This window comes from Oryx dammah, unplaced genomic scaffold (genome assembly GCF_014754425.2).
Source record: "Oryx dammah isolate SB20612 unplaced genomic scaffold, SCBI_Odam_1.1 HiC_scaffold_2, whole genome shotgun sequence".
In the NCBI taxonomy this organism is placed as follows: Eukaryota; Metazoa; Chordata; class Mammalia; order Artiodactyla; family Bovidae; genus Oryx; species Oryx dammah.
The window spans coordinates 14,083,340-14,099,354 of NW_024070186.1; the positions used below are offsets into that span (position 1 = coordinate 14,083,340).

At 47.2% G+C, this 16,015-nt stretch overlaps 1 protein-coding gene across 2 annotated transcripts; it reads left to right on the top strand.

Moving 5' to 3' along the window:
• Positions 1–737: 737 nt before the first annotated feature.
• U2AF1 (U2 small nuclear RNA auxiliary factor 1) lies at positions 738–15,446 on the top strand. Of its 2 annotated transcripts, none has more exons than XM_040267059.1 (8): positions 738–2,695; positions 6,277–6,364; positions 9,602–9,668; positions 12,913–12,962; positions 13,106–13,204; positions 13,713–13,846; positions 13,927–14,019; positions 15,169–15,446. In XM_040267059.1, the coding sequence occupies exons 1-8, from the start codon at positions 2,652–2,654 to the stop codon at positions 15,305–15,307; spliced, it is 714 nt and encodes a 237-aa protein (XP_040122993.1). In that variant the 5' UTR covers positions 738–2,651; the 3' UTR covers positions 15,308–15,446. The 2 variants fall into 2 exon arrangements, with proteins under 2 accessions (XP_040122993.1, XP_040123000.1); XM_040267066.1 differs by lacking the exon at positions 9,602–9,668 and adding an exon at positions 8,717–8,783 and having other exon boundaries at positions 2,570–2,695.
• The last annotated feature ends 569 nt before the right edge of the window (positions 15,447–16,015 follow it).

Sequence of the window (16,015 nt, forward strand, 5' to 3'; positions counted from 1 at the left end):
CATCTTACTTAGGTCTTACTTTGGACGTGGGGTATCTCTTCATGGCTACTCCAGCAAAGCACAGCAGCTGCTCCTTACCTTGGTCGAGGTCGCCCCTCCTGACCTTGAACGTGGAATAGGTCCTCTCAGCCCTCCTGCACCCGCGCAGCCGCCACTCCTTGGATGTGGGTTGCTCCTCTTGGCCGCCGCCCCTGACCTCAGACGCGGGGTAGCTTCCTCTTGATCCTTAGATTAGGTCAACACCCTTTTTCATGTCCCCTGGCCATTTTACAATGGACGAGATGTATGGACTTAAGATTAATGATCATCACATTATTTTTTCCTCCAACATATAGAACAGAAGTTAATTACTGCTCTTCCCTGGATCTAAGGGGCTTCCCTCATAGCTCAGTTGGTAAAGAATCTGCCTACAATGCAGGTGACCCGGGTTCAATCCCTGGGTTGGGAAGATCCCCTGGAGAAGGGAATGACAACCCACTCCAGTATTCTTGTCCGAATTCCACAGAGAGAGAAGCCTGGTAGGCTACAGTCCATGTGGTTGCAGAATCAGACAGGACTAAGCAACTAACACTTTCACTCACTCAAGGTTACTTAAGAAACAACCAATACAAGAGACACACACTGTCTCCCTGAGAGTAGGAAATAAGTCTCCCCTGTAAAAGGTGCAACCCTGCACCTGGAGGCAGAAGGATTCTTATCCCCGAAGATGGGGAATTTGGGCACATGAAGCTTATAGAAGCAAACTTTTCTACTTCTTTAACTGGGCACCCCAAAGTTAAGTCTGTCAATTCCTCACAAAGTCACAGCTTGTCTAAAAAGAATAAAAGCTGCCTGCTTTGCCCACTTCTTGCTGTGGTTACTTGCTCAGTCATGTCTGACTTTTGCGACCCCATGGACTGCAACCTGCCAGGCTCCTCTGTCCATGGAATTCTTCAGGCAAGAATACTGGAGTAGGTTCCCATTCCTTTCTCCAGGGGATCTTCCCATCCCAGGGATCAAACTCCAGTCTCCTGCATTGGAAGCAGATTCTTTATCCTCTGAGTCACCAGCAAAGTCCTTGCCCACTTCTTAGGTCCCATGTGCATGAATTAGAGTTAAGTCTCTTCTTTTCCTGGTAATCTACCTTGAGTCAGTTTTACTGAGTCCAGCCACCAGAACTCAAGAGAGTTGAGGGGTTATTTCACCTCCCCTAAAGTACAAATAGGATCCAAGCCCCTGCTATGACACCCACCAACCAAAAAAGCAGTTCTCAAACTGTGTTGAGGGAAAGGAGTCCTCCTTGCACCTGCTCTGAGGGCTACACAAGCACCTGGTTATCATTTTTACCTTCACTCTCAAATATGCTCCATACCAAATTTTAACACAGTAGACACTGCCAAAGCATTTCTGCCAGGATAAAACTCATTTTTGTGCAGGCTCCTTCCCAGGATAAAACTTTTTGTTGCGTTCTCTGTTTACGAACTTCTGAGACTGCAGACCTGGGTGGACAAATAAACCAGGTGTGCGTTTGCCCCAAATGCAAAACCATACCTGCAGGACACTTGCTGCAGGACTGTCAGTAGAGGCGAGACTGGCTTATCCTTGGGCCCATCAACAGGGGACTGGTTAGCCACACAACGGAGCTCTGGGGAGCCATGAAAGTAGTCAGGACTGCGATCACAGTCCTATGGAGCCATCTGTGGGAAGGGCCGTTAGGTGAAAAAAAGGGAACGAGGAAGAAACAGTGGGTAAAAAGGAGATGCCTCAAAAAAAAAAAAAAAAAGAATGAATTAGGAACACCAGAGGTGGGTAGCTCTGGGGAAAAGGACCCGGCGTCCACGCAGATCTGTGACTCTGCTCGGCCCCCTCGTCGCAGCGGCCCCTGCACTTTGGCTTCTTCGTGGTCTTCAGGGTTTCTGTGCCAGGCATTGCTGGACGTCCCTAAACCTGTCCCGAGCCCGACACTCCTCACTCCCCCGCACCGCTCGGTCTTGCGGGCCAGTTAGCTCGGCCCGAAGACGTGCGCTCCGCCTTCCCAGCATCGGAGCCTCTCCAAACCCGCTGGGCTTTCCCGGGGCCAGGCCCAGGCGGCACACCTCCGGACCGGTGAGCAGGGGAGCTCCGACTCTGCTCCCCGAATACGAGGAAGCTGAAGAACGCGTCTTCCCGGAGGAAGGGTTCGGTGGCGATCCCCCAGGGAAAGTGCGGGGAGGGGGATCTCGCACCGCTTAGAGCCCGCGGAACCTCCAACGCGAGACTGGCGCGTTCAGAGCCCGGCCCCAGGGACTTCGTGGAAAAGCCCCTCAGCCGCTGCCTCCTCTGCAGCCGCACTTTGAGTGCTTGGCTTCTCTAGGCATTGGGGAACACCGGTGGAGGTGGCCGGGCCCCAGCCCCGGGAGCGAGGAGCGCTGGCGCCAGCCCGGAAAACCTAACGAGAGCCGGGAGGTGGCGATGGCGGGCGGCGCTCGAGCTCCGCGACCGCCAGGGCAGTGCCTCCCGCGCGCGCCAAGCCCCGCCCATGCGCAGACAGCGCCTCTCCTGATTGGGCAGTGCCGCCACGCTGGTGAGGCGGAACGAGCGTCGTCGCGTCCGGGTGACGTCTCTGGCGGGCGTCGGGCGGGGTCGTCGGCGTCGGCATCAGTGTCGGCGGCGGCGGCGGCGGCGGGTGGGAAATGGCGGAGTACTTGGCCTCCATCTTCGGCACCGAGAAAGACAAGTAAGTGAGAACCGGCCGCAGAGGTTCCGAGCTGGAGAGGCGGGTGGCGCGCGGAGGAGCTTGGCGGCGGGGCCCGGGCGGCGGCAGGAGGCCCGGCGGGGGGAGGGGCGGGCTGCCCTTCCGGCCTCGGGAGCGGCGCTCCGCCGCGTGCGCCCGGGCAGGCGGGCGATGGGCCGGGCGGGCGCCGGGCTTCCGCTTGGGCAGAGCGGCCTCTCCCGCCGGGGGCTCCTCGGCGGCCCACCTACAGGCGACCCGTGCTCCCGGCTCTTGGAAGCCGACTCGAGTTGTGCTGAAGTTGTCAACGTTAACGATTCTCCCAAGTTTGATCTTTTAATGTCGAGTCGGGCAGGCTGTAGTATAGACTCGCCCGCGTTAAATCGTTAGATAACTGAGGTTCCTGTTAGGGTTTTAGATGCTTAACAAGCCACTTGTGTGAGTTATGCGATCATCGAACAGCTCATAAGGACATTTATTGTGAAACAGTATTTTGGAGATTACGAGTTAACTAACCGTGAAAGACGGTCTGCTTTTAAAATACTTCCAGGTGCAATTCCAATATAAGAATAAGATGGGTGAATTTTTTTTAGGTTGCTTACCTTCCGTAGTTAGTTGTTAGGTTGAGAGTAAAAATAATATAATTTTGGCTTTGCCAGTTGTTAATTTGGGAGGACAGTTCTTTAAAAACCTTAAGATTGACCTGGATGTATTCTTCGAATAAATGGTTAGCATCTTGGTGTTCTTCAGAGCTGTACAGGGTTTATGTGAATATGTTTTTAACAGTAAACTCCTAAGTTTGCCATAGCTAATGTTTTGACTTTATCGAACACTTTAAATTGTTTCTGTTTTCCAGGATGCAGTGTATCTTGTAAAATGTCTTTTACATATTCTAGAATTGGAAGTGTTGTTTGGAAGAGGGCGTTATATTTTTTCCTAGCAAAACTCACACGACAGTCATGTTATATTCAGTCCAGAAACACTGAGTGTCAGCTCAAGGCCAGTGTCTGGGGACTCAGAGATGGGTAGAATCTGAATCTTGTTCTCAAGGAGCAAGGGGGTGCTTGTCGTGCAAAGGATAACTGAATTAAAATGAATTGAAATGCATTAAGTGCTGTGGAAGAGAGGCCTGCCCTGAATGCTGTGGCCCCAGAGACAGCAGTTTGGGAAACGGGATCTTGAACGGATCGGCCAGCTCTGCTGGACAAAGAGGCTTCTTAAGTTTGCTGAAGAGCATGCAGTGTCGATTTTACTCATGAGCTTATATCAGTGTGGGCCGTGACTTAAGTCTCCTAGAGTTTTTCTTTCCCTCATTCTTGTAAAAAGTTGCATAAGGTGGTGGTGTCCTCACTGTTATTCTGTAAGCTCTTACATTCCTGCCATAAATAACCCCATTTCATCTGTTAGAGTTATATTATAAAAGTCACAGCTGTAATAATTTAGGAAACTTGATAATTTAATCTAGGCTTCTCGTTTCAGGGAGATTTGTGGAGTTTTAATTTCCAGAAAACAGCTCAAAATTTTCAGCTGAAAAATGATTCCTGCTAACTTTTTTGAACTGAAAGTAAAATGTACACCTAGCAATTAAAAATATTTAGCTAATTACACATTTGATGTTTTAGGCACTTTCTAAATCTAAGAATGGATTAGCCTTTCTGATATCTTCTCTCAAATAGTACACTGCATCTTTTAACATCTTTTCATTTTATTGCAGTAGTCCAATGAGCCTACTAGAAAAGCTTTGACTAATAGATTAAATTCAGTGATTAACTGGCCATTGTGAAATAAGAGTCATTTCTGATAGTACAGCAGCAAGGATTGTTTCACTTATATATATAATAGTTGGGTGTTAATGGTTGAGACAGGGGTTTTGTCCATTCTGAGACAGTCTTAAACTATTTTCAAGTGATTTTCTGAAGATGTAACCTGACATACTCAAGTGTATGTAGTAATCATTTTTCTCTCCTCATAAATTTAGACTTCTCCATTTTTATTGCTACCTGATAATAAATAAATGGCTAGTTGCGTTCATGGGCCATCAAATTTCACTGAGGCCCTTTAATCTTAACTGTGAATGTGAAAGTCGCTCAGTCATGTCCGACAGTGGGTAGCCTTTCCCTTCTCCAGGCGATCTTCCCAGCCCAGATATCAAACCCAGGTCTCCTGCGTTGGCAACTGTGAATGGCCCTTGCTAAAATAATTGACTCTACAGGGTAACTTCCCCACCTCTGCAAGTCTGAGTTTTAATGGGACACATCTAAGAAGGTTGCGTAACTCATCACAGATCTGCTCAGCCACCATGCGTTGCTGTCAGGCTGGCTGGATTGCTAGTTTTGATTTTATCTGCATCGTCGAAGTATTGGAGCATATTGAGAGACGACCTTGTGTAGTTCTTACGAGCAGAGTGAGTGCCCCAATAGCTTATTCTCAGTGTATTGAAACTGGGGAGGGTTGTTTATTTCATACCTCTTTTTGGAAATATTCTGTTGGTCCGGTGTCTTGGCTCAGGGATCCTGGACTTTGTATTTATTTAGATGATAGTGACTGCATGTGATGAGCACATCGTATACTTGATCCTGGTTCTTGGAACAGTGCCAAGGTTGGCATTTTCCTCAGTTTACAGAGACCCGGACAGGTGGGGGTGACTGGCCCAAACCCAAGCAGCTAGTAGCAGAGTCAAGATCCTGACCCCTCACCAGACTGCTGATGTCAAGAGAGGAGTTCATCATGGAAGGAAAAGGAGCAGATAGGTTTTGAGTTAAATATAGTTTTAGAGTAACTTACATTCAGTTTAAGAGAGAACAGTGGAGCAGAGAAGTATTGAATCTAATTGAACCTTTGAACCACATGGAGGTTGGGGTGCCAGCCCTCTGCACAGTCAGTAATCCAATCCCAGTTTATTTAACCTCCAGTCAGCCCTTCATGTCTGCTGTTCTGAATCCTGCAATTCATCCAACCATGGGTCCTGTAGTCCTGCAGTATTTAATAACTGAAAAATATGAATAGAAGTTGTTCAAGGATCAACCGTACTTGAAAGTGAAGGGCATTTGAATGAGGAGGAAATCAGGTTAGAATAGAGTGCCATGTTTGAAGAGGGGCAAATTGAAGCTAAATAAACCAGAGCTTGCCAGGATACAGAAGTGGTAAAGAATCTGCCTGCATGCAGGAGACGTGAAGTTTGTTCCCTGGGTCAGGAAGCTCTTCTGGAGGAGGGCATGGCAGCCCCCTCCAGCATTCTTGCCTGAAGAATCCCATGGACAGAAGTGTGGTGGCCATCCATGGGATCACAAAGAGGCGGACACAGCTGATCAGGTGGGCTGCAGCTAAGTCGCTCCAGTTGTGTCCGACTCTGTGCGACCCCATAGACGGCAGCCCACCAGGCTCCCCCGTCCCTGGGATTCTCCAGGCAAGAGCACTGGAGTGGGTTGCCATTGCCTTCAAAGTACTTGTTACCAAGAAAAACAATGTGCCTAGGTCTTCGTGAAGTAAAAGAATAGTAGTGTGGTGGCATTTGTCGTGTTGATGACATACTTCCATCTATTTGATGTCTTTCCAGCACAATAATCAGCTCTCGTTTTCCCTTACAGAGTCAACTGTTCATTTTATTTCAAAATTGGAGCATGTCGTCATGGAGACAGATGCTCTCGGTTGCACAATAAACCAACCTTTAGCCAGGTTTGTTTGTTTTTCCTTTTTTTTTTTCTGTTTTCATGTAAATTATCGAGACTTCATGTACTTTACACAGGCAGTTAGTAATTTCCATGTGTTAATAAGCAGGGATTTTTTTCCTCTAGTTTTATTTTTCTGTTTGTGTTCATAAATGTGTTTTGTTTAAATCCGAATGAGGCAGGTGAACCACCCCAGCAGAAGGTCTGAGAGCACCAGTCCCTGTTTTTATCATTAGAGAAACTTGTTGGCTATGACTGGTTTTCACTGCCTTACCACTCTCCCTGCCTCTAATAGACATGGGTCGGGAGGGGCAGCCAGGCCAGCGCTGACCTCGCCTCTTCTCCAGGCTGGTAGATGTAGAGGTGGGCGGGGCCACCTTGAAGGAGATTGCCATGCTCTGCCCCAGGGGGCCTCGCCAGTACTATTGGGCATGTCCCCTTAAGACCCCAGCCAAGGACACAGCTAGTTGTAGCATGTTACAGAAACATGAGAAATGAAATTTAACCGTAGAAGGTGGGCGCTTCCCTTCTGGTTAATGGCCAGTCTGTTCAGTTAATTGAGAGGTGGCGGTTGAGAGATGCCACTTATTTGAGAGATTGGGCTTAGCTCTGTTGGAAGTTTAGTCAAAAATTGTGATTTTTGATAGTTTCTTTTCGGCTAATTGAAGAAAAGGCAGGGGTTTATACCCTTCAAGTGATCCAGTGAATTTAAGGGAGATGGTACCTCCGAGAGAAACAGAAACCTTCTGCCCATGTTCACCTGAACATTTGGAATTTTAAAAAGATCTAGACTTCAGTCTTTCTTGAGCTCCTTCAGAAGGCCTCTGAAGTCTAAATGTGCAGCCTCAGCACCAGTGGATATGATGTTTATGAAAACCAGCCAGGTGGTGAAAGAAAAAGACAGTGTTTCTAATTTAATTGCTTTGAGCATGTCTCTTTTGAAATTCAGAATATTGGAAGATTTGCTTTACATTTTCTGTAATATTTTTTCTTTAAGTGCTTCCATTTGTGAACTGAGTCTCCCCGACTAGGCCAGTGGCCGTGATTCCATAAAGTTTGGTGGGAGTCAGCTGTATGTGTTAACTTGAACATCTTGTTTTGATTCATTTGGTTGGTTTCAGGTAATCCTGACCTCCTCTGATTTTAATGGAACTGCGTTACTCCCTTTAAGTGTCGTTTTATTAAACGGTCACTGCCAGATGACCTGGGTGAGACCTAACAGGAATTTCCTGTTGGACAGTTGGGCTCTGTCTAGCTGTCCATCAGACTTGTCACGCTCAGGTGGTTTTAGTTAGAAACCTAATGTGGTTGGCTTTGGGAAACAGCCAAGGCCTGAGATAGGCTATCAGTGACGTGAGGGAGAGGCCAGGCCAGAGGATAAGGCAGTGCTGTGTGACTGGTGGTCATCCTCCCAAGTGGGTTTCCCAGAGCAGACCTTTGACTGGGGGGGCTCTCTCATGACCACTCCCTTTGAACACTCAGCTACAAGTGGAACAGGCCAGTTTTATAAAACCAGTTAAAAAATTGCTTTGGATACATGTTGAGACTGAATATTTATTTTCCTAAATTATGCGGTTTATTGGTTCAGCTTGTAAATCTCTAACAATGTCAGTGTGGGTTTCTTTTTAAGCTTCTTACAGTGATATGGACATTAAGATTCATGTAATGTGCTAGCCTACTAACTTAAACATGGTTTGTTTTTTCAGACAACTTGATTTTAAGAAGAACGGTACAATGTAAGGTTTCAAGTCTACCTGATCCAGTTTAAAGCACAAGGGCTAAAAGGATTTTTTTCCCTTAAAAGAAGGATCGGAAAAGAGCAAATGTTTTAAGCTATTGTATTATGTAAACAGAGATCCCACCAAGAAAGTGTAAATGTGCTAGGTGCCTCTGAGAGTTAGGAAACCCATTCGTGTGCCTGTTTCCTACGCGATCAAGAGCGCTTGATGGACTGCATATGCTTGAGTTACACATTTGGTTTTAAAAACATAATTTCATATGGGGAATATGATTATAACATGAATTTTTTGACATCATAGTGTCTGTTAGCTTGAAGCATAAAAAATGTTAGCGTTCTATTACATTAAAACACTTCAGTAACATGGGCCTACTCAAAATAACAGTTTCTTCTTGGTTGCTGGCTGACTTGACCTAAGTCACTTGACCTAAGTCACCGCTCAAACTCTGTTTTCATAATATGATGGTTTGGGTGTACTCTTCAGAAGACAAGTGTCTGATTTGCAGGAAGCAAACAAACAGCAGGCGTTGAGCCATTTGCAAACAAGTTGTCTCTTTGCAATTGTCTAATATATGCACAGCAGCCAGTAGAATTCCCCTTTTTATTTTTTTTTCCCCGCAGACCATCTTGATTCAAAACATCTATCGTAATCCCCAAAACAGTGCACAGACGGCTGACGGCTCACACTGTAAGTCCCACAGTTGGAGAAGTTTTTTTAAGACAATGGTGTTAAAGAGCCCACTCTTAATTGAGACAAACCATGTTGGCTTCTGAGCTGCTGACATAGAGCTGTTGCAAACAGGACACGGTGCCGGAGGTCCTTGGCATTCACAGTAAGAACTTGATCCTTGGCCGAGGTCAGCAGGCTGGCCGGGGAGGTTGCTGGCCAGGCCTCTCCCGCCCTGGATGTTTGTTAGCGAGAGGGGTCCGGCCCTGTGACAGCCGAACGTCACCAGCCAGTTATTGGTCTTACCAGTGGCTGAACCCCTGGCAATTATTAAGTTCTTTCTGTGAAATAAAAAACCTTAGGAATATGTAGGAATCAATAAGGTAAGTTGCCCAGTAAGTGTGGGTTTTATTTCACCATTACAATTTTTCCTCTAGGGAGTGGAGATTTCATGATATGTAATTATTGTATTTCTCTAGTCCGTTTATACAGGCACGCTTCTTTCTCAGTTGTTCATTAAGTTTCCTGTTACAAGAGTGGTTTTGGTGGTAGCCTGCCGACTTGTCTGCCTTCTTAACTGGATCGGAACTTTGAAATGGTGAATTCTTCTAGTCTGTGACAGAAATACAATACTAGCATATCATGGGATCTCTGTTACACTGAAGTGTTAGGGCGCTCCAGGACAGCCATCAGCTGAGAGAAAACATCACTGCTTCAAAACAAAATAACTTGCTCTTTTTTCAGCACTGAGTCTTGACTGAAGCGATCGCCACAGGAAACCGGTTAAGTGTTTACATTTAATTTTCCATAATATAAAGTTGTTGCGTTTTGTATTTCAGACCATTGCCCTCTTGAACATTTACCGTAACCCTCAAAACTCTTCCCAGTCTGCTGACGGTTTGCGCTGTAAGTTCATACAAGTTCCTTCCCTGGTTCCCTGGGCTTGCGTGTCAGAGCTCAGTGTCGACTGCACCTGGTCTGCCGCTGTAGTGTCGAGGACCGCCTTCCACTGGAGGTGTCAGAGCTTGTGTCCCCCTGAGCCCGTGGAAACCTCTGCTGGAGGTTTCACTTGTGCCCACTTAGGGAGGAGCGAGTGCCTAGAGAGGGGCCCTTCCCAAGAGCGCAGGGCTGCTGCTCTTCAGGGACTGAGGCCGTCATCCGGGAGAATGTGTGTCAGCTTAAATGTGGGCTCACGTTTTTCCTGCTTAAAGTGAAAGTCGGTCTAACTTAAAAAAAAAGTTCTGAAATAATTTTTTCAGATTTTATTTCCTTTTAGAGTTTTTTTCCCTTAAACTCCATTTGGAGATCATGCTTTTCGCTGAGAGAGCATTGTCCTGAACATGACCCCAGTAGGACCCTCCCAGTTGCACTGACCTTCAACACCAGTCCTGTGTGGACTCTTGTTTTCATCAGATAGTTTACGTAGGTGTCTCCTGCATTGGGGAAGTAAAGGATACTTGCCAGGGAATAGCTCTGGAGTGGGCACTCAGTGGACATCACTCCTTTATGTACCGGGGAATGCTAAAGTCAAGTCACGGATGTGGTATTGATGGGTAGTTTTTAGGCAACAATAGAAATAATAACTGTTGAACTCTAGAGTAAATGTAGTCATTTGAGGATAAGCTGAAACTAACATCCTGGACTTGTGTTAAAATCAGAGGGTCCAGACCAAAGGGTAGGTGCTTCTCGTTCACCAGTTTGTTTTAAAGCTGTTTAAAAAAAAAAAAAAAGATCACAGAATAACACCATGAAGTACCTTTGGTGGCCACATGCCTGGATCAGACACACCCTTGGCCCAGAGCCCCTCAGTTTGTAGGGTGGCCTGCGGTGGGTGGAACGGCCCTGGCAGCTGCCACCTCCCTGAGCTGGTCCAGACTGGGAGGCCTCCCAGTCTGCTGTGGTGCGTGGCACCCGCGTGCAGGGGGACCGGACTGGTGCGCTCTTCCTGCCAAGACACTAAATGTTTTTTGATGCTAATACTGACCTGAAAAGAGAATTTCTTTCCTTGAATCTGGTGGCAGCAGGACTTGGTAGCCCTTGGTGTATTGTTTTTTTAAAGAAACAAGATCAGTGGGTGAAAGGAAGTGTTCCCGTCTGGATGGTTCAGTCATCTTGTGCCAGCTCTACCCTGGGGTAGCAGTGAATGAGGAGCAGGGGGCTGAGTGACGACAGCGGGTCGCTCTTTGCCCTGTCTGTTTTCGGGGGGTGCGCATGCTTTATTGACAGAAGGATGTTGTATTAGTTCTCTGTGTGTATATTTGTGATTCGCAGGACTCTTGTTTTGCACATGCTACAAAATAAAAGTTTAGCTGTACTAAATGCTACCATTCTGGAGTCCAGATTGTATGAATACAGATTAAATGCAATTCTGATTCTACAGTTCAGCTACTAGGTTGATCACTACTGGCTTTTTAATATAACCTTGTATCTGCAGAAAAATAAGCTTTCTATGCTTGGATTAAATATGAATCCCAGTTTAAGAATGTTTCTTTAAGAAAACTGGGTACTTGCAAGTTGTATTTAAAATATACTGAGTCATGTTAATACTTTAGTTGAGTAGCTTTTTAAATCAGTCACTCACCTCTGCCTTTCAGATCATTTTGATTGACTCAAAAATTTTTAACCAGAGTATAGAAGATAAAATATGCCCACTAGGAAGCATTTTAAAACATGAACTTTATATAAGTTATTAAAGTACAATATTCTGTTTATGTAGTAACAGAATAGAGATACCAATCCCACAAATACAGCTAATAGTTTAATGGCCACCAAAATATGATTCTCCGTATTGCTAAGACTTTGACTGTGTGAATATTTTCTGTCTTCTCATTTTCCTAATGTGGAGAAGGAAATAAATTTTAAACATTAAAACCTGCCCTTTGGAGTGGGCTTCTCTTGACTGGCTTTTCTGTTGTTCAGACTTTGGTTTCTACTCAGGGAAGGAGATACACTCATTGTAACTTTTAAATCAAGACGAGCTGTCTGGAGTGGCATCACCACACGTGTTTACTGAGCTCTCTGTTGTAAAGCGAGCTGGGTTCCTGGAAGTTCAGAACCAACTACGATGCAGGGACACCGCTCCCCCGCAACCTCCCCCCAATGGCTGGAAAGGGAACTTAAATCACTGCCAGAATCAAGATGAAAGCCAGTTTTAGAGGGAAACAGTTTTCAGAGAGCTAGGGCATTGTGGGCAGGGCCCATGGCCACAGCCTAGGGCCCTTGGTGGCAGCCCAGAGGAGGCTGCGAGTCCCGGAGGATTCCTTTGGAAGGTGGCTATTAGCAACAGGCTGTTCCTGCCTCAAAGCTCCTGCCGGCCTGCCTGTTGGGAATATCAGCTTACTGACACTCCAGCTTTCTGCTTCCTCAAATTTAGATTCAGAGAGTGTCAGAGTTTGAATGGTACAATGTAATGAGGATGGGATGTGAATTTTCTAAATCTGTCCACAGAATGGACAAGAGTTCACTTAGTGCATGTGAATTATGAAGAATAAAGATGAAAACAGTTTGACACCTAAAATAATGCTTTCTTCAACAAAAACCTGTTACTTTCCCTTTATGCAAAAGAGGGCACTCAGATTACTGCGATTGAACTTGGTCATTGTCCTTCTCAGTCTTCACTTTCCATCATTTGGGTTTTAATAGCATCAGAAAGAATTAATAACATTCTGTGTAGCTGATAATTGGTAAAAGAAGCTAGTAGGGAGCATAGATTTTAATCATCTCCCCTGCCTGATTGCCACCTTTCATTTTAACCTAAGAAAGGAAAGGGGAAAAGTCAGTGTGATTACTTGGCCTGTATCTTAAATCTGAAAAGGAAGAGAATTTTCAATTTGAAAATTTCTTTTGAGAGTCAACCTTTTCCTCATGCTTTCTGAAAATGTTGGCCCTTTGATGCTGATGAAAACTTGTCGTGATTTTAATATTTCAGTAGCCAGAACTGAGGCGGTCATAAGGGGCTTTTAAAATCTCACCACACTTCAAACTTTAACAAGTGGCTGTGTGAGGCACTGTCTTCCATCTCCAGCAGAGTGCAGCTCTGTTTTCTCTCTAGATAAGCTGATGTGTGTTACATAGCAGTTTTGAGTTTAAGCACAGAGCTCTGGTGGTCACAGTTCGCGGCTCTAACCAGCAAGCTCTCTGTTGTTCACAGGCGCTGTGAGCGATGTCGAGATGCAGGAACATTATGATGAGTTCTTTGAGGTGAGCTAGTGACTGAACCCTGTAGACCCGTTCACCCCATGTATGGGGATTGGGACTTGACTCCATTCATAAGAATACGTGCTCATGAGTTCTGTTCCTTTTTCATCTTTATTGTGATCCTTGAACCCCTGTGCTCCCCTTAGGAGGTTTTCACAGAAATGGAGGAGAAGTACGGGGAGGTGGAGGAGATGAACGTCTGTGACAACCTCGGAGACCACCTCGTGGGGAACGTGTATGTCAAGGTAGGACTGAGGCGGCAGTTGGGGCCGAGGAGTGAGGCGTGCCTGCCTCACCTTAGCTAACAGCCCTCAGAGAACAGCCCTGCTCAGACCAGGCCGGAGCCTTGATGCCCTGGCCAGCCCTTGTTGGCTGCGGCTCCAGTCCCGCAGCTGGCATGTGGGTCCCAGGAGGATGGGTGTCTTAGGCTGTTGGTTAGTGGTTGTGGGACTGTGGAAAAGAAACTGAATTATATGTTTCGTTTCTTTTTCCTTTTTTTTAAACTTTTCTTGCCTGCATAAATCACGACATTTGTGCTTTTAACCAGTTGAATTTGAAAACCAAGGCAGTATGCATGGCATGCTCTTGGACTGTTGTAAAAATAAGTCATCGCTAATAAAGGATGGTCTGGTTTTTAAATTGCTCTCTCGCATTATGCCACCTATGTGAGCACGTGATACATACTTAAATCAGTCATTAAAGATACTTGTTATTGAAGTGGGGCTGGTCAGCAGTTCTGCTTTGTCTTTTCAGTTTCGCCGTGAAGAAGATGCGGAAAAGGCTGTGATTGACTTGAACAACCGCTGGTTTAACGGCCAGCCGATCCACGCGGAGCTCTCCCCTGTGACCGACTTCAGAGAAGCCTGCTGCCGCCAGTACGAGATGGGGTAGGTGCAGGCCGGCCCGGGGGAAGCAGGCAGGGGAGGAGGGGTTGTGTACCCAGCGTGACCGTTCTGTTCTCCTGCAGGGAGTGCACGCGGGGCGGCTTCTGCAACTTCATGCACCTGAAGCCCATCTCCCGGGAGCTGCGACGGGAGCTGTACGGGCGCCGGCGCAAGAAGTGAGTACTAGGCAGGCTCAGCCCTGGGGCCTTCTCTTCAAAAGGCTCTTCTGGGAACGCAAAGAGTACTCCTGGGCAGGCTCAGCCCCAGGGCCTGCTCTTCAGAAGGCTCTGCTGGGAACGTAGTGAGTACTCTTGGGCAGGCTCGGCCCCGGGACCTCCTTTTCGAAAAGCTCTGCTGGGAATGTAGTGAGTACTCTAGGGCAGGCTCAGCCCCAGGGCCTGCTCTTCAAAAAGCTCTGCTGGGAACGTAGTGACTCCTCTGGGGCCTCCTCTTCAGAAGGCTCTGCTGGGAACGTGCACACTGTGAGATATAAAAGGCACTCGGAGGGACATTCCACACGTGTTTTCCTGCTTGTCAGATAGAGATCAGACCTTGTTAACAGGGACCCGTCAGCCGGGTGACCATTTAAAAGTAGATTTGTTTGCACAGGATCTTATTCTGTCCCCTCCATTTCTGAACTTCCTTTTTCCATTGGGGTTTCTTGGATTGGGCAGGTCTTTGGTTGGGGTGCCGGGGAGGGGGTGCCGTCCTGTGAACCAGAGACAGTCAGGCACAGTCACATGGCCAGTCCTGGTGCTCAACTGCAGGTGGGTGCTTTTCTCATAAGCAGAGAAAAGGCCAGGGTATCAGTGTAACAGTCACTCTTCCAGCTCAGATTGTGTTCTGGCCCCCAGAGGGGTTCTCATCCCTCTCCTGTTAAACATATGTTTGGAAATCCATCATTGATGATCATTTTAGTGTCAGCAGAAAAGTGTAGGGAAGAAAGAACCTTGTTCTCCCTTCCCACAGTGGGCTGGTGGGCCCGTTGCTGAGGGATAACACAAGAGGCTTGGCTCAGGTGGGAGGGTGTGCGTGCCCCTTCCATTCTGGGTCATGGCTCCCCTGGCCGCTTGGGTTGGCTCCACAGAAGGGGGAGAAGGTGTCATTCCTCCTTGGTCCCCAGTTGCGCAGTTTTACCCCCGGACACTCTAATGTCTGAAATCAGGCACTTGGTACAGTGTCACCTGTGGCTCAGTCGGCAGCGTTTCTCCCTCTATCCATGTCACCAGGGTGCCAAGCCGCCGTGTTTAGGTGTCTGTCTCTGCCTTGCTAGGTTGCATGCTGTGGTTTGGGTGCCACCATTGGTTTCTTGTCCTCTCTTGCAGGCATAGATCACGGTCCCGCTCCCGGGAGCGTCGCTCTCGGTCTCGAGACCGCGGTCGCGGCGGCGGAGGTGGCGGTGGCGGAGGACGGGAGCGTGACAGGAGGCGGTCAAGAGACCGGGAACGGTCTGGGCGATTCTGAGCCATGCCATTTTTACCGTATGTCTGCTAGAAAGTGTTGTAGTTGATTGACCAAACCAGTTCATAATGGGAATTTTTTTTAAAAAACAATAAAAAAAAACAAAGATGGGTTTCTGAATAAAATTTGTAGTGATACAGTGTTCTTGTGTGACTGATTCCTTGTGCACAGTCTTTGTTTTAAATCTTTTCCTTCACATCATGAGTCCTTGATGTGACAGTATTATACCGGTCACTCTGGGTATAAATGACAGATTTTTAAACTTAGGGAATGAAATGTTACACTTCCCAGTTAAGGGGAAATTCTTAGGAGAAAAAGTCAGACCTGTTCCTTGTTACCTTCATGTTAACAAGTGGTCCAGTGTTTCTCTTCTGAAGCTGTTAGTAGGCTGGGGTGGAAGCTGCTGACGGTGCCAGCTCTTGGAGAAGCTGCAGCCTGTGGCCCCTGCAGGGGTCGGCTCTCATACTGTGAACTTCCAGTGTTGCTCCCAGAGCCACCTTGTGTCCCTGAGACTTAGGGGCATGCCCAGCCCCTTGCATTCCTGTTTCACCCTGACAGTAGCAAGACCACCAGGATAACAGGAGCACAGCCCTGCCGTCACCTCCGCCTCTGCAGAGCCTTCGTGTCTGCCATCCCCCCCCCAGACCTTCGTCATTGATGACTCAGGGCAGTGTAACTCGCTGCAGCCATGGACTTGTTCCAGGTTCCTGC

Excerpts from the sequence above, each read along its gene's own strand:
- U2AF1 (XM_040267059.1), top strand. The coding sequence starts at position 2,652 with ATGGCGGAGTACTTGGCCTCCATCTTCGGCACCGAGAAAGACAA. Across the intron at positions 2,696-6,276 it reads TTCGGCACCGAGAAAGACAA|AGTCAACTGTTCATTTTATT; the intron begins GTAAGTGAGAAC and ends TTTCCCTTACAG. Across the intron at positions 13,205-13,712 it reads TGGGGAACGTGTATGTCAAG|TTTCGCCGTGAAGAAGATGC; the intron begins GTAGGACTGAGG and ends TTGTCTTTTCAG.